Here is a 24,503-nt window from a genome sequence, read left to right as displayed (position 1 = left end):
ACTGGAGTGGGGTGCCATTGCCTTCTCTGATACTGCAGCAGAACCTACCATAACCCTGGGTAACAAAAGGTGGCATAAAGACTGCGGCGCCTGGCCTTGCATCTCTCTCTCCTGTGATCTCTCCTGTCTTCCTCCCCTCTTCAACTCTATATTCTAGCTACAGTGATGCGCCAGGTTCTTTCCCACTTCTGGATGTTTGCACACACAGTTCTTGTTACTTAGAGTGTCCCCCTCGCCCACACATGTATTCTTTGCCACTTTGCACTCAGCCAAGTCTCAGCTTAGATGTCTCTTCCTCAGCGAAGACTTTCGAGACTCCCTGCTACTTACTGTGTGAGGTGCCCTTCCCCTGGGTCCCTTGGCCAGATTAAGAGTTAGTCACTCAGTCGTGCCTGACTCTTTGTGACCCAATGGACTGCAGCCCACCAGGCTCCCCCATCCTCGGTCCATGAGATTTTCCAGGCAAGGATAGTGGAGTGGGTTGCCATTTCCTTCTCCAGGGCATTTTCCCAACCCAGGGGTCAAACCCGGGTGGATTCTTTACCGACTGAGCTACGCCGTGCTTACACTTCACTTACCACTCTGGCTGGAAATCACTTGCTTACTTGTGTTTCTGCCAAACTAGACTATGATCTCCCTAAGAGTCTTGATTCTGTCTGTTCCCTGTGGGATCCTCAGGGCCAGTCAGAGTAGATGCTGGGCCCATTTGTGTATATGTGTGTGTGTCTGTGTAAAGATCCAGGGTGTCTTAGGGGAAGAACTACTGTGTAAATCTGCATTTCAGATTTCTTTTGCCAATACTTTCCTGGTAGTTTAAATTCTTGAGAGCTAGTGTTGATCAGTAGTTTGGGGAAAACAGTCTATAGTCACACAGAGCTGGTTTGACTTCTTGTCTTACTTCAAAATTTTGAGCTAGTTAAGCCCCAATTTCCTTATCTAAAGGGGATACAAATAATGATAATATCCACATCACAACGGTTATGTTGACAATTAAATGAGTTGATACATACAGTGTTTAATTAAATGAAACATGCAGAGCAATTCTTGACATATAGAAATGCCCAATAAATGTTAGATATATTGTTGTTTTTAAGAATATCCTAAATATAAATGTGGTGTCCTTGATTGGATCCTGGAACAGAAAAAGGACACTGGGGAATCCAAATAAGCTCAAAGTTTAGTTAATAGCAGTATTCCAATGTTGGTTTCTTGGAAAAGAGTGAAAAAATTGGCTTAAAACTCAACATTCAGAAAACTAAGACCATGGCATCTGGTCCCATCACTTCATGACAAATAGGTGGGAAAACAATGGAAACAGTGAGAGACTTTATTTTCTTGGGCTCCAAAATCACTGCAGATGGTGACCACAGCCATGAAATTAAAAGACACTTGCAACTTGGAAGAAAAGGTATGGCCAATCTAGATAGCATATTAAAAAGCGGTGACATTACTTTGCTGACAAAGGTCCATCTAGTCAAAGCTATCGTTTTTCCAGTAGTCATGTATGGATGTGAGAGTTGGACTATAAAGAAATCTGAGCACCAAAGAATTGATGCTTTTGAATTGTGGCATTGGAGAAGACTCTTGAGAGTCCTTGGACCGCAAGGAGATCCAACCAGTCCATCCTAAAGGAAATCAGTCCTGAATATTCATTGGAAGGACTGATGCTGAAGCTGAAGCTCCAATACTTTGGCCACCTGATGCGAAGGGACAACTCATTGGAAAAGACCCTGATGCTGGGAAAGATTGAGGGCAGGAGGAAAAGGAAGTGACAGAGGATGAGATGGTTGGATGGCATCACTGATGCAATGGACATGAGTTTGAGCAAACTCAGGGAGTTAGTGAAGGACAGGGAAGCCTTGCATGCTTCAGTTCATGGGGTCGCAGAGTCGGACACAACTTAGAAACTGAACAACGACAACAACAGTTTTGGGGGCATGGCACCACAAAAATTCAAGGGAATTGCATGAATTTGCAGAGTAAGTGTAGAGAAAGGCAAGGCTTGTTGGAGGCTTAGGGACAGGTAGCTCCACGGGTGGGGCTTTGATCTGAGTCTTAATTCGGTCTGGGAAGGGAGAAAGGGAAAGCATGAGTGTTTGGGTTGAGCCACCCCTGACTTCTGCTCTTTTCCATCTTCTAAGCAGCGCCTAGAGCAGGACCAGGTGGGCGCACACTTGGCTGTTTTGTCGCTTCATCAGGGTCAGGAGGCCACAGTGCACAGAGCACGGGCTTTGGGTCAGGCAGTCTGGGCTCAGCAACTGTGCTGCTTCTTGTCATCTATGTGAGCTGGTTACTTAGCCTCTCTGAGCGTCATGAAAATGAGGTAACAATGGCCAACCGACCGAGTTGCTATGAGGATTACTCCCATTAGATGTGTGATGATGCCAGGCACACGGTAAGGCCTCCGCAGTGGCAGCTGCCTCTGTAACTCTCCTTCACTGTGACAAGGCTGGCACTATGGACCTTTGGTAATGCTGCTAAACATTTCTTGGAAACGCAGCTTCTCTTAAAGGAAAAAATGTAGACTTTGGGAGGCTGTGCCGCTGACCATTTGGGTAAACTAGAGCCACTGTAAAGTAGGGCTGTTGTGATATTACAAGGTGAAGTGTGAACATAGCCCATAGACTGATTCCATTCCTGTTTGTTCTTGTCATTTTCTCTTGTGTTTCTCTCCATTTGATTCACATTAATGTTGACTACTCCTCTGAACCAGCTTGTTGCTCTTCCAGGACAAATCTTTTAAATCTTATATTTCTCAGATGCCTCCCCCCAGCACTTAATTTAGGGGCAGAGTAAGGTGCTCATCAGACACAATATGGCCCATTTTCAGGGTGGGCTTCCTCAGCGTTTAGATGCCTACAACAGCGTCGCTAGACTTTATTCCACCCCATCCTTCTGAGCTTGAGAAATCGTGCTTGGGTTGGTTGAGCAGAAGAAGACCAACCTGTGAAATGACCACCAAACATTTTATTTATTTTACCTTGATAGCACTTTACCATAATAGTAGGCTTTCATTTCTAAGACAGCGCTGAGGAGTGGGAAGCGGAGGGCAAGACGGAAGGCAGGAGCCTGGGAAAGTTGCATCAGACAGCAGCATCAGCCTCTGCAACTAAATCAGCTGAGGGAACCCATCAGGGCCCGAGTCCACTCTGCTGTGAAAAATCCGCCTGCTGACTTCCACCCTCTGCTCGTCCTCGTTCTCCACCTCGTCCTCGCTCGACTTGCGGCATGCGTTCTGGTAGAGCACGGCACACACGCCGGTCAGCCAGGCGGCCACGGTGCCCGCGCAGAAGATGCAGAAGCTGATGAGCAGCAGGAAGATGTAGTCCTGGAGATCTAGGTTCGTGATGCACATGTACCGGAGCGGGTTCCCCACCTTCGTGATGGGCCATCCTGCCAGCTCTGTCGGCTCCACGCAAGTGGCATTTTGTTCATCTAAGAGGAAACACACAGCAGGCAGAGTGCTGAAACAGAACTCCTAGGCTTGTGAGGCCAACCGGGACCTGGAGTGATGGTCTGGACTCCGGCTACTCAAAGCGTGGTCTGAGGGCCAGCGGTACCGGCATGACGGGGACCCCGTGAGAAATGTGGAATCTCAGGCAGCACGCCCAGGCCTTCTTGAATCAGAATCTGCATCTTAACAATATCTCCAGGTGATCTGTGGGCATAGTAAGGTTTGAGACTGCACCTGGACTGCTTTTTGCCCCAGGCTTAGCTGCATTCAGGTAACCCACTCCAGTACTCTTGCCTGGAAAATTCCATGGACGGAGGAGCCTGATAGGCTACAGTCCATGGGATCGCAAAGAGTCGGACATGACTGAGCAACTTCACTTCCAGCTGCATTCACATCACCTCCTGAAAATGACCTTTGCTTTTTAAGGCTCTTCAAGGAATGGGAGACCACAGAAGGAGCTGGGAATTTGGAAACTTCAGCAAAATGGTCATGGAGTGTTGACACTCTACAGAGCTCCACCAGTGCTTGGCACCTCTTGCTCGCCTTCCTCATCTTACCCTCACCTTCCCCTCCACCTTGTCCTTTTTCCTTCTCCTGTGCCTGAGTCCAGCCAGGGATCACTAAGGCCACCCAAGGTCATCACACCCCACTTAGGAAGGACAGGATTCTCTGGAAATGCCTCCTGTGTGTTCTCTACACCCTCAACCTGGAGAAATCAGGAACGAGCTTCAGGGCAAAGAGACAGCCAATATGGGAAGCAGTTCTGCTTCTGTGATGCTGTTGGCATCACTCATGATCAACATGAGTCTCAGTCCTTTTTAGTGGCTGACTCAGTTGCCTGGCTCCTTCTCTGAGCACCTCCCCACACCAAGCAGTGTGGACTTCAGTATAGAATAGAAGGAAAAGTGGGTCATGGAGCCAGACAGACTAGAATTCAAACCCACTGTCACCAATTTTGGAAACTTCAGCAGGATGTCTGATACTGTCTTTGAATCCCATTGCCTCATCCTATAAAGAATAACTGTATCCATGAAATTAAAAGACGCTTGCTTCTTGGAAGAAAACGTATGACCAACCTAGACAGCCATTGCCTATAAAGGTCCATCTAGTCAAAGCTATGGTTTTTCCAGTAGTCATGTATGGGTGTGAGAGTTGGACTAGAAAGAAAGCTGAGTGCCAAAGAATTGATGCTTTTAAGCTATGGTGTTGGAGAAGACTCTTGAAGATTCCCTTGGACGGCAAGGAAATCCAACCAGTCAATCCTAAAGGAGATCAGTCCTGAATATTCATTGGAAGGACTGATGCTAAAGCTGAAACTCTAATACTTTGACCACCTGATATGAAGAACTGACTCATTAGAAAAGACCCTGATGCTGGGAAAGATTGAGGGCGGGAGGAGACGGGGACGACAGAGAATGAGATGGTTGGATGGAATCACCAACTCAATGGACATGAGTCTGAGTAAGCTCCAGGAGTTGGTATTGAACAGGGAAGCCTGGCATGCTGTAGTCCATGGGGTCGCAAAGAGTCGGACACAACTGAGCAACTGAACTGAACTGATAAAGAATAACATCTATTCTCAGGGTCATAAAGAGGATGTAATCGGCACAGGTGAGCAGGTGAGCTACTGTACACAGCAGTGCACACAGTACACTGTACACAAGAGCTTCCTAGCCTGCTCAGAGCTCTGTTGTCAGCCCTACATTTTTCTAGCTCCATTTACTCTGCCATGCTGATGCTGAGGTGCCTGTGTGCAGTGTCCAGGGGAAAATATCCAGCAAGCATTAGATGAATGAGTTTCCATTCAGGGCTGAGATTAGGACTTAAGACAATTATGATCAGAATCATAGTAGCAGCTGATATTTACCAAGTTCTGTCTACTTGCTAAGTGATATGCAAATGCTATCTCATTTAATTCTTACAAGAATGTTGACACACATTTTCATCCTTGTTTTTCACATCAGGAAACTGAGACTCAGAAAAGTTTCCTAACCTGAAGGTTCTGGATAAACTGCATGATTTCAGCAGGGAACAGGAGACAAAAAACCTGGACTTGGCCAAGTGGGAGTCACAGAGAGAGACTAATGCGGGGAGAAGCTTTCCCCACAACAGGGTAGGAACTCCAGGCTATGCAGTGGTAGTAGTGAAAGTCGCTCAGTTGTGTCCGACTCTTTGGGACCCTGTGGACTATACAGTCCATGCAATTCTCCAGGCCAGAATACTGGCGTGGGCAGCCTTTCTCTTTTCCAGGAGATTTTCCCAACCCGGGGATCAAACCCAGGTCTCCTGCATTGCAGTCAGATTCTTTACCAGCTGAGCTGCAAGGGAAGCCCAGGCTACGTAAAGGCACTGATTTCCTTGATGAAATCTGTTTGGACTGGAGCTAGAAGCAGGAGAAATAGGGAAAGGAATACAGAGGTGAGCTTACTGGGAGGCAGCTGGCTCTGGGTGACTGGAATGAGCTGCCCAGGCTAGCCATTAAGTCCTCTCCAAACTGGACACCATTGCATGCACGCTGGTTCCTGGTCAGTGCCCCTAAGTGAACTTGTTGGTTACTTTCAGGAAGATGGCCTGATGTTTGTAATGCTACTGAGGACTCGCTCTTGGTTGAAGTTTTAGTCACTGGAGGAGGAAGCCAGCAGGGGGCTGCCGCATCGACTGTTTGCAAAGATTACAGAGGAAAGGAGAGGAAGAAGCCCCTCTCTAGAATGAGTGTGAGACAGAGGCCCTGTGGGTGACCCAGGCCAGCTGGAGAGGAAAGGGGCCTTGGGCTTCCATCTCAGGGTGCTGTAAAGGGTCAGGAACGCAATTATGTCTCAAGACCTCTCTCTAGTCAGCCTGGTTCAAGGACCTCTGGGGCTTTTCCAGGAGGCCCAAGCGGAGGCTGGTGAGGTGAGGGAAGACTCCTGCAATCTTCAGGAATTCTAGCAAGACAGGGCTTAGATCACCTGCCCAAGTTGCCAGAGATACCACATGGGAATATACAAAGAAAGATGTATATGAGAAAGGAGAACATGGGACTCTGAGGGTCTGGAGTGTGCCCAGTGGTGGGGGCAGAGGGGTTTATCTCATTCTATTTTTGAAAAGATTAGGCTTTCAAATCAGGGTTTGGGCGGCAGATATGAGGCTAAACATTAAATGCGTTATTTCCCCATTTTGGAGCATTACCTTGAAAGGAGCAATTAGACAGTGATTTTAATGCATTGTTAGGCTGCTTTTAAGTGAGGGATGTGGGTGGTTCGGTGGGGAGGGTTTTTCCTCCGCTGCATTCTCTCTCTCCTCTTCATTGCCTGTCACCTCCAAGGTGTGAGCGCTCCTCACCTCCCAGCAGGTCTGTCTCCACCATTGCCAGTTCCCCAGCTCTGGACCGCTGCACACACTCCTGCCAGATTCCCCTTCTGCAAGCTTGGCTCTTGCCAGTCACACCAGAGTTCAAATCCCTGTCTGACTCCCCCGCGGGGCTCAGGATAACACCCAGACTGGCTGGTGTTCAGAGCTCTCAGCATTGCCCACCATTCCCACCTTACTTCTCAGTTCTCCCAGTAACTCACCCTTATTCTAGTCACATTAAGCTCTCTGTGCTCCTTGGTTGTCTCTCCCCCTTGCCTACAGCTAGCTTTGTTACACTGCTCTTTTTGCATCAAGTATCTCTTCCTCCAATTTTTGCATCATCAAGTCCTTCGTGTCCTTTAAGGTCTGATGTAAATGCATCTACTTCCAGGAACCTTCCCCAGCCTCTTCATCCTCGTAGTTCAGAGGATACGTTGTGATTGTTCCCACTGTGGACTCCTCTGTTGCATCTCCTAGTATCATTCTTACTGCACCTGTCATGTTCTATCTTACTTGGTGGTTATTTGCTAGAAAGCAAAGCATAAAAAAAAAAAGAAAGAAAATTTGAAAAAGCATATTTTTTAAACAGATTTTTTTGATGTGACCATTTTTAAAGTCTTTATTGAACTTGCCACAGTATTGCTTCTGCTTCATGCTTTTGATTTTTGGCCAGAGGGACGTGGGATCTTAGCTCACTGAGCAGGGACCAAAACTACAATCCCTGCAAAAGTCTTAACCACTGGACCTCTATGAAAGTCCTGCAAAATCATCTTTTCTCTCCTACAAGACAGACTTTTAGCTCTTGAAGGCATAAACCATTATCATTCTCGTTAATAAGAGCTAATATTCCTTGAATTACTTGATTTTTAAAATTTGGGGATTTTCTAGCACTGGTTTCATTATTCAATTCTAGTTCAATTCTACTGTAGTCAGAAGCATACTTTTTCTGATTTCAGTCCTTTGAAGTTTATAAAGAATTTTCTTTATAATAGAGTCAGTTTTAGTAATTTTTGCATGTGCACTGAAAAAATGCATTATCTTTGTTGAATACATTGTTCTATGTATGCCAGCGAGTGCGCTTTTATACAGACTGTCTACGTCTCTATTGACTTTTCATCTTTTTTGGCTTTTTGTTACCTTTATTTATTGTCTCAGTTACTATCAGCCTAGCACCCACTCCAGTGTTCTTGCCTGAGAATCCCAGGGGCAGCAGAGCCTGGTGGGCTGCCGTCTATGGGGTCGCACAGAGTCGGACACGACTGAGGCGACTTAGCAGCAGCAGCAGCAGTTACTGGGAAGTATGTTAAAATCACGTTATGGCTGTGCACTTGTCTGCTTCTCCAAATAGTTCTGTCAAGTTTTGCTCCCATATTTTGAAGCAATGTTCTTAAATACATGTACGACTGTTACCTCTTTCTGGTAGATTTACCCTTTTCTTTTGGCTAGTGTCTGCGTTGCGTATCTTTCCCCATCATTTTACTCTTAATCTTTCTGTGTTCCTATATTTAAGGTACCTTTAGTGAGCAGGATGCAGCTGGGCTTTGTTCTTCATTCAGTCTAGTAAACTGCATTTGAATCAGCCCATTAACATTTAATGTTAGACTGATATATTTGGATTAACTATTGTTTTCCATTTCCCCCACTTTTTAAATGATCCTAGCTCTCTATTATTTCATCTCCCTCTCTTTAAAAAATTTTTTTTCACTTCGTATTGGAGGATTAGCTGATTAACAACATTGTGACAGTCTCAGGTGAACAGCAAAGGAACTCAGCTAGACATACACATGTATCCATTCTCCCCCAAACTCCCTTCCCGTTCAGGCTGTTAGGTAACATCAGGGTGAGTTCCATATGCTATACAATAGGTCCTTATTGGCTCATCTCTTCTTTAGCTTGTTAGTCATGCATTCTTCTCCTAGTTTAGTATGATGACTTTAGAGTTTATGGACCTATCTGCTCATCTTGGAGTGTCTTATATGTTCTAGAAGTCATATAAGGTGCTTCACGAAATTAAACTCTACTCTTGAGCACCGCGCTGGGTGTGTGTGTTAGTCACTCAGTCGTGTCTGACTTTTTGTGACTTTATGGATTGTACCCTCCCAGGCTCCTCTGTCCATGAAATTCTCCAGGCAAGAATACTGGAATGCGTTGCCATTCCCTGCTCCAGGGGATCGTCCCAATTCAGGGATCAAGCTTGGGTCTCCCACATTGCAGGCAGATTCTTCACCTTTTGAGACACCAGGAAAGTGCCCCACTAAGTAGTTTTAATTATTCCCAGGCTACTGAATGAATAAATTGTTCATCAATTACTCCTTTTCTGGCTTTCTTGATCCCCTTGCCTCTGAGAAAAGGCTACCAGGCACTGTTGTGTATGTTGCACACTGCACAATCCAGGGCTCTCATTCACATTACGAACAAGCGAAGGCGGCTAACCCCCATATTATCCCTTCCTCAGCTCCACTTCATAGGTGCAGAGCATTTGCCCCACTTAAAGTGCCTAGGTACAATTACAGGTATCATTAATGTTTAAATTCTCCCTGCAAATAGTCCCTAAGGAAACATAAACCACACGCTTCTTTAGTCCCTCACGTGGCACGTTGCTCACAAGTGGAAAACCTGTCTGCCAAAATCAGCGCATGAAGGGAAAAGTTTCAGGGACCCAGAACCACACCTGGTAGCATAGGAACTGAGGAAGCCTTCCTTCAGAAAACCAGCTTGAACCTGGTGGCTTCATGAGGACCTGCTCTTTTTCTTAATCCACAAAAGTGACCACAGTTCGGCAGTCTGCTCGGCTCTCCAGATGAGCAGGCTGCTCTGAGTTCCCTGGACAGTCTTGCTCAGGAGCTGCCTGGGCTAAGTGGATGGGCCAGCCTCCAGGTGATGGCCATGTAATGGGAGAGGATGCAGTTTGCAGACTTCAGTTACACTGCCCCTTGGAGAACAAATGCCAGTTTCTATCAGCCTAAGCCCTTTGTGGTAAAAGTTTCCAATTGGAACCTAGAGAAAGGCCCAGTTCCCCCATTTGTCCTTATTAGGCCCTAGCTTGCCTGAATATCATTAGATGTTCAGTACTTTTTTTTTTTTTTTTTGTCCAGCTAAGTGATGTATTTATCGAGGAAGTGGATTTGCTATGTATATATCTGTCTGCTTCTGTCTGCTAGATTACAAACTCCATGAAGACATGGATTTGTGTTCACTATTGTGTCCCCAACATCCAGAGTACTGCTTAACACACACTAGAGCTCAAAGTATGTTTGCTGCATGGATTAAATACTTTTTGTTGTTAATGTCCCTTGGGGGAAATGTTATTGACATAAGGCTTAGTGGGAGAAAAGAGAGCTTGGGGTGATAGAAGGCCATAGATGGGCAAGCCAACCTCATACCATCTTGGACTATTCGACACTAGGCTAACACCAATCCCTGCTTATCTTGTGAACATTTAGGGATAATTCAGTGAGCTAAGGGATGTGAAGTCTTGGAGGAGGCAGGAACAGATGGTGTCCAAGACAAAATGAAGGGTAAGCCTTGAACTGTCTTCTGAAAGTGGAGAAGGAAATGAGGGTAAGTGTAGATGGAGATGGGGATGAGGAGACCCCGCCTAAGGGCTGCAGGCGTGATATCATAAGGTAGCTACTGTTCCAATCACTGCTTGAGAATTGTTTGAGAGCAGAGACTCTCTTTGTTCACCTGTATATCCCTAGTGCTAGCACACAATAGAGCCTTGATGCTGCTGCTGCTGCTGCTGCTAAGTCGCTTCAGTCTTGTCTGACTCTGTGCGACCCCATAGACGGCAGCCCACCAGGCTCTGCTGTCCCTGAGATTCTCCAGGCAAGAACACTGGAGTGGGTTGCCATTTCCTTCTCCAATAGAGCCTTGATAAATATCTGTTGAATGCATACAGGAGAAAATGTGTGGACTATTGGCCTAATCTCATACAGTTCAGTTCAGCTGCTCAGTCATGTCAGACTCTTTGTGACCCCATGGACTGAGCATGCCAGGCTGCCCTGTCCCTCACCAACTCCTGGAGCTTGCTCAAACTCATGTCCATCAACTCAAGATGCCATTCAACCATCTCATCCTCTGTCATCCCCTTCTTTTCCTGCCTTCAACTTTTCCCAGTATCAGGGTCTTTTCCAATGAGTCAGTTTTTCATATCAGGCAGCCAAGGTACTGGAGCTTCAGCTTTAGTATCTGTCCTTCCAGTGAATATTCAGGACTGTTTTGATCTTAGGACTGACCTTAGGATTGACTGGTTTGATCTCCTTGCAGTCCAAGGGACTCTCAAGAGTTTTCTTCAACACCACAATTCAAAAGCATCAATTCTTCAGCACTCAGCTTTCCTTGTGGTCTAACTCTCACATCCATACATCCATCCATACTGGAAAAACCATCTCTTTGACTATACAGACCTTTGCCTGTAAAGTAATGCCTCTGCTTTTTAATACACTGTCTAGGTTTGTCATAGCTTTTCTTCCAAGGAGTAAGCGTCTTTTAATTTCATAGCTGCAATCACCATCCCAGTGATTTTGGAGCCCGAGAAAATAAAGTCTGTCACTGTTTCCATTGTTTACCTGTTTATATGCCATGAAGTGATGGGACGTGATATAGATGAAGTGATCTAGAAGTGAAGTGATTTAGATGCCATGATCTTCGTTTTTTCAAAGCTGAATTTTAAGCTGGCTTTTTCACTCTCCTCTTTCACTTTGGTCAGGGGGCTCTCTAGTTCCTCTTTGCTTTCTGCCATAAGGGTGGTGTCATTGAAATATCTGAGGTTATTGATATTTCTCCCTATAATCTTGATTTCAGCTTGTACTTCATCCAGTCCAACATTTTGCATGATGTAGTCTGCCTGTAAGTTAAATAAGCAAGCTGACAATATACAGCCTTGACGTACTCCTCTCCCAATTTGGAACCAGTCTATTGTGCCATGTCCAGTTCTAACTGTTGCTTCTTGACCTGCATACAGATTTCTCAAGACGGTCTGGTATTCCCATCTCTTGAAGAATTTTCCATAGTTTGTTGTGATCCACACAGTTAAAGGCTTTAGCATAGTCAATGAAGCACAGGTAGATGTTTTTCTGGAACTCTCTTGCTTTTTCTATGATCTAACAGATGTTGGCAATTTGATCTCTGGTTCCTCTGCCTTTTCTAAAGCCAGCTTGAACATCTGGAATTTTGCAGTTCACATACTATTGAAGCCTAGCTTGGAGAATTTTGAGCATTACGTTGCTAACACCTGAAATGAGTGCAATTGTTTGAGCATTCTTTGGCATTGCCTTTCTTTGGGATTGGAATAAAAACTGACCTTTTCTTGTCCTGTGGCCACTGCTGAGTTTTCCAAATTTGCTGGCATATTGAGTGCAACACTTTAATAGCATCATCTTTAAGGATTTGAAATAGCTCAGCTGGATTCTCATACAACAGTTCTTTAAAACTAATCTTTTTGACTTTGCTGTGCAGGACTTGTTTCTGATGGAATTTGAAGGGAACACTATTGTATTTTGCCGTACTATGAGGGGGGCTTCCCTGGTGGCTCAGCAGTAAAAAATCTGCGTGCAATGCAGGAGACCTGGGTTTGATCCCTGAGTCTGGAAGATCCCCAGGAAGAGGGCCTGGCAACCCATTCTAGTACTCTTGCTTGGAGAATCCATGGACAGAGGAGCCTGGCAGGTGGCAGTCCATAGGGCTGCACAGAGTTGGACATGACTGAATTGACCAAGCAGCAGCAGCAGCAGCATCCTATGAGTGGCTCAGAGAAGACTCCCTAGAGGGGAACCTGGATTGCACCATATGGCAGCCCAGCACAACCAACGCCAACAAGCCCCCTTCTTAGACTCTCATGTGTGGTCCTCTGAGTATTTCTAGTCCCGACATTGGTCCCTACTTTTGCCTCCCTAGAGCTCCTTTCTCTCATCACCCAGATGTCTTCCCTTGATGGAAGCCAGGCTCCAGCAAACTACAATCTGTGGGCCAAATCCATCCTGTGGCATGTTTTTGTATTGATAAATAAAGTTTTATTGGAACACAGCCATGACCATTCATTCATGCGTTTTCTATGGCTGCTTTCACGCTACCCAGACAGAGTGAGTAGTCACAACAAAGACCCACAAAGCTTAAAGTATTTATTTGTCCTTTTTTTTTTGATTTTTTAATTGAAGGATAATTGCTTTACAGATTTTGTTGTTTTATGTCAAACATCAACAAGAATCAGCCGTAGGTAGAAAGTGTGTGCTGACTCCTGGTCTAAAGCATCCTTGGCTTTGGATGATTTGGGCTTGTGCAGTACAGTTCTTAAAACAATTTTTTCCCTTGCATGAAGAGTTCATATTTTGGTAACGTTTAAGCCTGATTCATAGACCATTGGAACACTACAGGAACAAACCTTGAAGTCTAGCAAGTTCAGCCTGATTAGTCCTGTGCTTTAAAGTTGCTTAGACTACAGGACTGGTCTTTTGCATAAGCAGTTGTAGACGAGCAAAGTTTACAGGTAGAAAGACCCCTTTTCTTCATAACATTTCTCATGTGCTTCTCAGTGCCCAGAATTCTGTCAGCAGGAGCTTCACTTCACTGATAAAATAAGGCTTAAAGTGTAAAGCCCTCTGGAAAAGAAGCCAAAGACTTGAGCCCTCCCATGGGGAACCCCTGCTACTGACTTTCTGTAGCAGGCTATGATGGGGGGAGAGGAGCCAACTACATATCAGACATGGGGGATGGTACCAGGCAGTTCTGGGAAGCTAATTTGTAAACCCTAGTTGGCTCTCAGTTTGGCCTAGAGCTGGACCTTGTGAATAACTACCCATCTTCTTGGAAAAATTCAAATAGTGGACCGTTATCATCCTCATGGATAAGAGGCAATTTAGAAAAGCTCAGTGGTGGAAGGGCAACACCATTCACCAGTCACCCAGGCAGAGACTTGGGAGTCCCTCTTGCTGCCTCTCTCACATCCCATAATTCAAGCCATGAGCCAGTCCCGTTAGTTTGACCTTCAGAGTATACCCCGATTCTTACCTTCTCTCGACCATTACCTGGGGCCAAGCCACTGTTCCCTGCCGCCTGAAAACTGAGGCAGCCTCTTAACTCAGGTCCCTGCTTTCCCAGCTCTCCATCTAGCAGGGGGAGGCAGCTGTACATCATAGATCGTGTCACTTCTCCACTTAAAACCCTTTCATAACTTCCTGTCACATTTGGAATAAAATCAAAAGCTTCTCCATGACCTCCAGGTCCTATATGATCTGGCCTTTGATTTTTATCCTCATCTCTTACCTTGGTTTCACTCTTTTTCACCATACTCACCTTCTACTACATCGAGCTTATTCCGCCCTAGGGTCTTTGCATTTGCTCTTGCCTTTGTTTAGAAAGCCCACACCACTCTGTGTCATATTTTCTTTGCCGATCCCCTCATTTTATTCAGTTTTCTGCACTTCTTAATTTATCCTTTGATATGTTGGCATTCCCCAAATCTTCTGTCCTTACCCGGTGATCCTCTCATTCTAAGCATCCTTTGTTTGGTTTTCATGATCACCAGTGAGTTCCCAAACATATATTTTATTCTCTATTCTGAATTTCAGGTCAAAATATCCTAAAGCCTCCTGTCTCACAAACAGCTCCCACTCAACACATTCAAGATGGGACTTGGCTTCTCCCCAAGCCCCTTTACTACTTTCTTCTCTCAGTGGAACCCACTCCAGTACTCTTGCCTAGAAAATCCCATGGACAGAGGAGCCTGGTGTCCATGGGGTCACAAAGAGTCGGACACAGCTGAATGACTTCACTCACTTCACTCTCTCAGTGGAGCCCCCACAGTTGTCCAAGCCAAAGCCTGGGGAATTACACTTGATTTTTCCTTCCCTTTATTTCCCACATCTCATTGACTTTTTATGCACTCAAATATTTTTTTGAGAACTTTCTCTGTGTCTGAAGATTCAGACCTGCTCTTGTAGACCTTTCTATCAGGGAATACAAGTGTTAAAGAACACAAACCTGTTAATTACTTAGAATTGTGCCCGGAATCACAAAGGGAGTACAGGGGGCTCTGGGAAGGTCTGGCTCACTCCCAGGTCCTGTTGTGTCTGCCTTCTGAACAGTTTCTTCTATCTGTACCTCTTCATTCATGCCTCTGCTGTAGACTGCCATCCTCTCTTGTCTGAATGCCCACAGGAGGCTCCTAGCTCTGTATTCATCTTGCCTGCCTTCCAAAACTTCTCAGGATACATTGCATGTTCCCTAGAAAATCATTCAAAGGCCCTAGATGGCCAACACCCCATTTCTCTTTTCTAGCCGCATCCACACTTTGTTGGATTTCTTTCAGGTTGGGGAATTCTTCATCTCTAGAGATGAAGAAACTGAGGTTGGCTGCTTTGGCGGCCTTGTGCTGTCTCCTTCCAAGGGCCTGAATGGTGTTGGGTGACCAGAGGGGCCATGCATAGAGGTCTGGCATTTCTGAATTTGAGGGGGCTTTAGATCACCCACTGTCAGGGATTCCAACTGGGCTGAGTTAGAGAGTGTATGAGAATCACACAAGGTCCTTCCCAAACTGAACAAGCCTGCCACCTCCATCCCTTCTCAAATTTTCTGGATCGTTTAGGGATGACTGACCCAGTTGCAGCCCTCTCAGCTGCTTCATTCCCTCGGGAGGCTGCTTCTCCGGCTCTCAGCAGAAGGGAGCCACAAGGCCAGGGTAAGGTGGGAGAGACGTGCTAGCACAGCAGCTGACAGCCTTGGAACGTCTGCTGCCCAGCTGTTCCCGCTTTTGGTGTCTGGTCTTTATTGCAACCTCCCTGTTGGAGGCGATGGGTTAGCATTAATAGTGGAAGGGTGTGAAGACCTGAATTCATTCTGAAAATCTAAGTTTTGGCACAGTTGTAGATGACTTTGTACTTGGCGGGTTGAAATGGGGCCATTATCCTATTACAGCAGCCTGGAATACAGGATAAAATAGCCTCAGAATGAAACTAAGATGTTCTCTGTTCAAAATGCCCTCTAAATGACTGAGACCTGAAGCAGTGCATGACCCAGCCCATCTGCTTCCTGCAGATGTCCCCAAGTGGCTTTATCCCCCTGCCTTGGTGGCACTCCTGCCTAGACTCCTCTTTTTGACTTGTGGACTCCACCATTGGACTAAACAGGACTGCCCACGGACTATAATTTAAGGGCTGACACAGACAGACCTTCTGTCCTGAAACTTACCCCCATGTCTATGCTAGTAGCCTGTCACTTTCTGCTTTCTCTCTGGTTCTGTTTGTTCCCTGTCACATGGCAAATGCCCCTTGAGGGAGACATATCAAAACATTATTAGCCACCAACATCTCATCCAGTGTGCCAGTCGCCTAGTCGTGTCTGACTCTTTATGACCCCATGGACTGTAGCCCCCCAGGTTCCTCCATCCATGGGATTTTCCAGGCAAGAATACTGCAGTGGGTTGCCATTTCCTTCTCCAGGGGATCTTCCCAATCCAGGGGTCGAACCTGGGTCTTCTGCGTTGCAGGCAGACGCTTTACCATCTGAGCCATCAGGGAAGCCCCCAACGTCTCAGTGTAAATCAATTTATTCACTGGCTGAAGCAGCCACTGCAGAGCTAGAGCCCAGGTCATTGCCATCAGGCTTCTCATAGACCCCGCCCCACAGCTCACGGGGTCATCATCTCTGGACAGGGAGCCTGGGCTTCTTGTGCTCATCAGCGTTTGAGAACGGCTGGTGGAACAGTCCAGGCATGGGAGGAAAATTCAAGGCACTGAGTCCCTGGAGGGTGGAGGCATTGTTTCAGCCAGTAGAGGGTGTTTAAGACAGGAGGTGGGAGAATGCGGAAGTTACAGATTGCATTTCCTAATTGTGTGACCACAGTGCTCATCTCTAGGAACATCTGCACCTCAACACTAACCCGCTGTGTACCTGCCCATCTGGGACCCTGTCTGCTGACCACTGCTTTCCTCTTCCTACATCTAAGTGCATCTTATCTTTCTATTTAGGTCCAAGGATTCTTATGGAGTGTCTACTCCTATTTCCTTATTTCAGAGACAAGTGAGATTCAGAGAGAAAATGACTTGCCACCCACATCATACACTGACATGATTGAGATCAGAACTCCTGGCTTTCAACCGCATTTTCCCTCTCTTGTATCCCAATATTTGTCTTATTAAAGACAGGATTTATGACTTCTTTCCCTATGATAAAGCACCCCAACATCAAAAAACAATGTTAAGCATATAATAAACATACAATAACTGTTTCAGAGTTGAATAGACTGTGATGTACCTGATAGTAAGGAAACATCATGGCATGGGGGGAGACACTTAACTTGGATGTTAGAAGATCTCCATCCTGGGCTGGGCTTTATAGCCACTTACCTGAGAGGAGGCTAAATTCTAAAGTTCCAGCTTAAGCGTCTTATATTAAAGGCATCCCTGACCAGTCATAAATATGGCTCTTTAAATGAATTGAAATGTCATAAAATTAAAAATTTGGTCCTCAGTTCCACTAACCTTATTTCAAGAGTTTAATTGCCGCATGTGGCCAGTGGATACTGTGTTGGACAGACTTAGACCATTTCTGCTGCTGCAGAAAATTTTGCTGGACAGCGCTAGACTATTCTTTGAGGGTGTGGAGGCAGGGTGCGGGGATGTAGGAAGCCAGACTTGTTCTGTCCAGGAGCTTAGAGCTGCATGAGTTTTTGAGAGCATCTTCAGAGGCATTCAACTCTGTCCTACTGGGGAGCTCTATCCTGGGAAGAGCTCAATTTCCATGCTCACCTTCAAATAGCATTAATGACTGGAAAAGTACACTTCTGGCCAGGACTTAGTCTTTCTATTTGCTGACTTGAGCCAAAAAGAAAATGGATTCTGTGAATCTGTTTTAACTCTGTATTGGACAGAGCATCCAGGGAACAAACACACTTCAACTCACTTCTGTTTCTGCTATGATTTTTGTCTTTGGAAAGTGAGTACATGAACTCTTTGAGAACTGGGCAGTTTCCAGTGCATCTGGTGAGTTTATCATTGAGGGTTTCCTTTAATGAAGACTTTTGATAACAGCACTAAATCTCTGGTCAGTAAGGGAAAGTTTCGATTCTCCTACTAGCTGTAGCCTTGTGATGAAGCAAGGTGAATGAAACATTCAACCTCCTCTACGGTTCCTCTGAGGGGGCAAGCTGCAGTACGACATAGGGGGAGAACACATTATTGCCCTCATATCTTTTAAGACCACTCCATGTCTTTCTGGATCTTGGCTTCCTTCAAGATTCCCCACTGTTTCAGTGTTAATCTTAGTTAATTGTATTTCCTAAGAAATCGCTCATTCCTCTGATGTGAAAGTTGATAAAAGCTTGTTGTTGTTCAGTCGTCCAGTTGTGTCCGACTCTTTGCGACCACATGAACTGCAACCCGCCAGGCCTCCCTGTCCTTCACCATTTCCTGGAGTTTGCCCAAGTTCATGTTCATTGCATCTGCGATGCCATCCAGCCATGTCATCCCCTGATGCCCTCTTTTCCATCTGCCCTTGATCTTTCCCAGCATCAAGGACTTTTCCAATGAGTTGTCTATTCACATGAGATGACCAAAATACTGGAGTTTTATCTTCAGCATCAGTCCTTCCAGTGAATGTTCAGGGCTGATCTCCCTTAAGATTGACTGGTTTGATCTCCTTGATATCCAAGGGACTTTCAGGAGTCTTCTCCAGCACCACAGTTAAAAGGCATCAAGGGGCACTTGTATTATTCTGCCCAGGAATTTATATATCTTTCACAATCCTCTTCAGGATTGGGGCACTTTGGGGGATCCAGAAGGATCTCTAATGGCTAACGGTAGCCTGATGGTAGGCAGTGGATGGGGAGAGCCTGGGACAAAAGTTCTATTCAGTACTCTTCAGAAGATAAAATTACACCATGAAGGTGACTTCTCCCAAGGCCATGTTTACCCCTTGGAGGTTGGAACTGACCTCCTTGACTTCATCCCTTGAAAGATGCCTGCATGTCCATACCTGTTCCTGGAAATGGGCTTGTCTTTAAGGTAGAACTTCAGTTCCAGACTCAGATGACTCAGGAAGAATCCCTTTACGGATGCGGGTCCAGCCCTGAGTCTCATGGTCCAGTTGAGACCATGCCTTTATTTGAGATTCTGTTCCCCACCCCCAATCCTCAGGGTCTGAATTCCTGTATTCATAATTCATCCAATATCCAACTCCCTCCAGGATTCCCTCCGTCCCGTTTTCTCAGGGATGAGTGTCCTGAGACCTGCTGCCCACTTTCTCATAGCCTATTTATATGCCCACATGCATCTGTACAGGCATGTCTCCTGGACAAGGCACACTGTCCTCCAATACCGCCGAGCCTTGCTGAAGTCCACTGCTTGTCCCATTGGCCACCTGACTGATAACTGGTACTCTGTCCGTACCTTGCACTTGTCCTACATCTGCCTACCATTCATTTACTGAAGGTTTATGCTGTGCCAGTCTTAATGCTAATGGAAGTTCATAAATGTTCTCATTTCATCCTTGTACCATCCCTGGGCAGTTGGGTCTATTATTAGACCTGTCTGAAAGATGAGGAAATTGAAGTGCAGAGAGGTTAAATGAATTATCTGATTTCCTACAGATACTAAGTGGCAGGGCTAGGATTATGATTCAGGTCTGTTTTGCTCCAGAACCTGAGCTCCTAACACTGGGCTTTCCTGCCTGCATGGTGGCCATCCTTCACCCCCTGCAGCTGAGACTGTCCCAAGGGCTTGTTCTACCCTAAAAGGCACATGCTTGCCTTCTTTGTCCTGCTCTGTCCAGTGAGTTTAGTTCTGGTGTCCCATTGGACCATGGGACACATATGTGCATGACTCATAGTCACACGAGTCTCTGTACATAGTCCCAGGCTTTTTGGCTAGTTATCTCCATGAGCACTTGTTTGGGACATAATAAATATTTAAATGAATGAAAGGATGAGCTGAGTGGTAGCATGGAAGCTCCTTGCTTCACTGCCATGCTCTTCAAATGGTCTTTTTAATAAGTCGCTTCAGTCATGTCTGACTCTGTGTGACCCCACAGACGGCAGCCCACCAGGCTCCCCCGTCCCTGGGATTCTCCAGGCAAGAACACTGCCGTGGGTTGCCATTTCCTTCTCCAATGCATGAAAGTGAAAAGTGAAAGTGAAGTCGCTCAGTCGTGCCTGACTCTTAGCGACCCCATGGACTGCAGCCCACCAGGCTCCTCTATCCATGGAATTTTCCAGGCAAGAGTGCTGGAGTGGGGTGCCATGGCCTTCTCCGTCAAACAGTCCACATACTATAATTCTGCTGTCATAGTGACCTCAATACTGTACTGCAGGCAAAATCTCCAACAGTAAGGTTTGGTATTCTCCCTGCGCCTAAAATGAAACCCATCTTTAAGTCTGATTCTCCTTTATAAACAACCAGGTCATTCAGCTTATTTCATAGAAATTTTTCCTATATCCTAAAATTTGGGCACCTGGGGAAGAGATGTGATACCATTCAAGAGCATGTCAAAGATTACCATTTTGATGGAAAATGTGGTGTAATAGGTGGGCTAAAAGTCGAGAGTTCAACTAGAGTGTTTGTAAACAGCAAAGATACTTTCGCCTAACAGAGACATGAATCATCATACGAGAGTCACATAAAATAAATGTCTTCCATTATGTTGAGGTCTGGCTAAAGGACAGTGGAGCATTCAGTGAATTCTACTGTGTGTGTTTTCAACTTTATGTGTCTGTGTTTGCTCATGTGTTGGTGTGTATCTGTGCATTTTTATATGTGCATGTGTGTCATGCATATGTAATATGTGGTTGAGAGAGTGAGTATGTACATATATGTATGTATGTTTGTGTATAGTTTTGTGTTTGCATGCGTGCGTGTATGTGTGTGTTTGCACGTGTGTTTGTGTGTATGTGTGTGTGTATGCATGGGAAGGGAGAATCAGACTGAATAAGGTGCAAAGGAGAGCAAACCCTGAAGTTAGGTTTATTCTTTTAGAGTTTGGGTAGATTAGGGTGAAACCTTGGATTGGAAGGGAAGTGCAGGCATATTATAATGAATCTACGATGGCTCGGGCTTATTATCCCATGAAAGTGATCTTGTGTGAGTTCCAAATGTAGACAAGACGTAAAGGTGAAATTTAGGTGCTGTGGCCCTATGCTTATGGCATGGCTTATATTTATAACTAAAGTGACTTATTGGATTTTGTAGTTATATAATTTGAGGACTTAAGAGATAGCAGTCATATAGAAAAAGACTTGAATTTGAAATCAGGAAGTTCAAACCACTTTCTTGACATTTAGTAGCTGTGTGACTTTGGGTGAACCAATCTATCTTCTCAACCATGGATAGGGTCAAAAATACCTGTTCTAGCCTCTTTCCATAGTCTTAGGGCACAAAATCTAAGAGCTGGTATGAAACTCAAAGTAAAGAAAATGAAACTGCATATGTTAAAAACTTCAGTAGCTGCAAAACCTGATACAAAGCTAAATTCTTCTATGCCTGGCCTGGGGTTCACTGATACCTTTAAGAAATAATAATAGTGAATTGGGGCAGTGGGACTATATTTCAGCATGAAGTGATCTAACCAAACAGCAGAGTGAGATGAGCAGGTTTGCGTATGTGTGTGTGTGTGTGTGTGTGTGTGTATGTTGGGTGGGGGACTTCCACTGGAGTGGATTTGTCTACCTCAAAAGACAAACTCTTCATTCATGAGAAGCTTATGAGCTTGACAAGACAGATACCAGCTTCTGCTGTTTTTGAAAACATATAGTGAAACAGATTCAGTTTATAATCCTGTTCAATCCTGGATTGAATTCAGTTAGAGTCCAAAGTAGTTAGTCTGAAAATTCTGAGAAGATACAACTTTAAAAGCTAAAATTCTGATTAAGGGAGATTACCTGGGAGGTGAAGTGAAAAGCTATGAGACTGGGGAAGAAGCCAAGCTCCTTCACACTTTTCAGCAGGGGGTCCTCCTGGCAAATTGGCAATTTCTGCTCAAGAAAAATGTGTATGAATGGTGGGGAGGGAGCAAGAGAAGATGATGCTGGTCCACAGGCTAGTTACACGAACATTGACAGGAAGAATCCCATCTGGGAACCACATTTAATGTATCAGAATAATTAATATTGACCTTCTTTTAGAGAGCTTTCTAGAAACCACCACAGCACCCGTCTTGAGAAAAGCAGAAGACATCATCTCTGGAGAGGCGAGGCAAGGCAATCGACCCAAGAAACTGCTCCCGTATTCTTTAATGATTAGTACTGTTAAGAAAATGGCCCGACAAAGTTTGTTGCTTTTGATTTATTCTAACTTGAGTTGGCTTAGATGGTAAAGGGTCTGCCTGCAATGCAGGAAACCTGGGGTCAGGAGGATCCCCTGGAGAAGGAAATGGAACCCACTCCAGCATTCTTGCCTAGAGAATCCCATGGACGGAGGAGCCTGGCGGGCTACATCCCCATGGGGTTGCAGAGTTGGACATGACTGAGCGACACACACAATTCGAGTTGAAGTGCCTGGCAGCAGGGCCAGGTGCCTCAGGCACAAAATTGAAGGAGATACTTTCTCTTGGTGCCATCTTCAACTTTACATCCTGGGAGCCCCAATTTTGCATCACTTGCCCCATCATAGTACAGCCCCTGCCTGGAAGACATTTAGCAACAGACTCACTTAGAAAGCCAGGAGGACACATTTTTACTTGCTCTCATCACCCAGTTCCTTCTCCCCCAGTGCCCCTTAAAGCTTGGCATTTTGGTCAGGAATCTTTCTAGAATATTGCCACTTGGACTTAAGGGTGGAAACTTCAGTGGGACATTTGTGAAGCTGGTGTATGAAATTATTTTCAAAAACACACACACAGGGAAGGCAGAGAAGACATGGTTCTGACCAAATTCAATTACATCAGTGGCTCCAAGCTTTCTGTGAGGGGCTCATTATTTCACACTTATCCAAAGCTCTGGCTTCCCTGGGTCAACGTGATATTGGTGGTGTGGGGGAATTGAAGGATGAGAATGGGACAGTAAAGTCACTGAAAAGAAGAAGGGATGAGGCACCAGAGTGCCCCAAGGACCATGGCAGAGCCGTGGGGACAGTGGACAGAGTGGCAGCAACTGGCTTGGAACTCTACCAGGTAAGACTTGAGAGCCTGCCTGTGAGTTTGGAATCTCTCTGCTTGACACGTGGGCGCTGGTGGCCCATTCCCCACTCATTCATGCTGTTCTCTCCTTCCTTGCATGTTAGCATCTGAACACAAAGGAGATATCAAAGCCTTCTCTTCTCCTCCCTCTCTCATTCATGGCTAGGTGGCTCACCTGTCCCTCCTCCATCTCTATCGAACTTTCCTTTCTATGTATCATACCACTGGATTTTCTCCTGGTTAGGAATGACTGAATTTACTTTTAGATCCTGGAAAAGTCAGTCACTGAATTAAACAGATTAAAATAATTTACCAAGGGAATTCAGTGTCCTTGTATTGCTTTGTCACTTTGCAGTTATAGCACATTATCATTTCCACTCATATCATCTCATATTGAAAGGACACTCTGTATGTTTGGTAATATTATTGTCCCCACTTTATGGATCAAGAAACTGAGGCTCAGAGAAAGTGAGACTTCCCCGGCAGCAGCTGAGTAGTAAGAGCTGAGTGTGGGAGCAGAACTCAGTCCTTTGGATAACTATTCTAGAACATTTTCTATTGATCCTTATTGCCTCTCCAGTCAACCCAAGGATTCTGCAGAGCAAGAAGAATACTTTCAATCAGCTTTACCCAGATTTCTCTCCCACACTAACCACCTTTTGACTTCACCTTTCCTGGAACCAGTTCCTCCTATGCCATCATATCCTCGTCCCCACACACAATCAAGCCCTCACCTGGATAGTTCAGATGGGACACTATTAAGTAGATGGTGAAGTCCAGGAAAAAGCAGTTGCATTTCCAGGGGTTTCCACTCAGATACAGAGTCTGGAGTGTTATGAGGTTTTGGAAGGCAGCTTCATCCAAGGTCTGCAAGCCGGTATTTCTGAGGTCCAGGTATCTCAAAGAGCTGGTGTTGGCAAAGGTGTACTTGTTAAGTGATAACAGATGAGGGTTGTTGGAGATATTCAGCTGCAGCAGGTTGCTGAGCATGGAGAAACTGTGCGGGGAGATGAAGGTTAGATTGTTGAAGCTGAGGTCAAGGTAGATGAGCCTGAAGACCCCGACAAAGGTATAGTCCATCACCTCCTGAATCCTGTTCTTCTGGCAGTCCAAGTAAACAAGGTCACTGAGGAGTCCTAAGTTCATCGCTGGCAAGAAACGGATCTTGTTATCATCCAGGTACAGCCTCCGGGTGTTCAGGGGTATGTCAGAAGGGTATTCAGTTAACTGGATCCCTGTGCAGATCACTTCTTGGTCTTGACAATGACAATTATTTGGACATTTTGACCCCGATACTAGTACCATTCCGAAGGAAAAGAGTAACCACCCCGGCCCAGGGCCTGAAGCAAGGGACATAGTAAGTCGCAGCGACTATCCTCCTTCTACTTTCCAGCGGGCGCTATCCCTCTGATCAGAACGCTGCGAGGGGCGGGGTGGGGCGGGGGAAGGGCGCTGGAAAGAACTGTAACACTCTAGCTTTGTGCAAAGCAATTTTCCATTACAGGAGAACTGAACAGAAGTTAAAACGCCAGGCCGGGTGCCCCACCACCCGGCTTGGTGGCTCTGCTGGTTGCTCACTCCCAGACTGCTGCTGGAAGCCTGCCTGCTTGCCTGCGTT

General features: G+C 45.6%; 1 protein-coding gene and 1 non-coding gene across 2 annotated transcripts; both read right to left on the bottom strand.

The window, feature by feature from the left end:
- Positions 1-2,947: 2,947 nt before the first annotated feature.
- On the bottom strand, positions 2,948-24,255 carry LRRC52 (leucine rich repeat containing 52). The gene is made up of 2 exons (XM_069572128.1): positions 23,620-24,255; positions 2,948-3,435 (listed from the first exon to the last, which is right to left on the bottom strand). Exons 1-2 carry the CDS (start codon positions 24,239-24,241, stop codon positions 3,110-3,112), a joined length of 948 nt encoding a protein of 315 aa, XP_069428229.1. The 5' UTR covers positions 24,242-24,255; the 3' UTR covers positions 2,948-3,109.
- Positions 16,228-16,299, bottom strand: TRNAC-GCA (transfer RNA cysteine (anticodon GCA)). The gene has a single exon. It is a non-coding gene; the product is annotated as a tRNA-Cys (tRNA).
- Positions 24,256-24,503: the final 248 nt, after the last annotated feature.

The sequence above is a fragment of the Ovis canadensis genome, chromosome 1, assembly GCF_042477335.2.
Source record: "Ovis canadensis isolate MfBH-ARS-UI-01 breed Bighorn chromosome 1, ARS-UI_OviCan_v2, whole genome shotgun sequence".
Lineage (NCBI taxonomy): Eukaryota > Metazoa > Chordata > Mammalia > Artiodactyla > Bovidae > Ovis > Ovis canadensis.
This window is presented reverse-complemented; position numbering and strand designations above follow the sequence as displayed.

What these genes read in the sequence shown, in the direction of transcription:
- LRRC52 (XM_069572128.1), bottom strand. Translation starts at nt 24,241, where the DNA reads ATGTCCCTTGCTTCAGGCCCTGGGCCGGGGTGGTTACTCTTTTCCTTC. An exon ending in GTCCCATCTGAACTATCCAG is followed by an intron (nt 3,436 to 23,619) that starts GTGAGGGCTTGA and finishes GTTTCCTCTTAG; the next exon opens with ATGAACAAAATGCCACTTGC.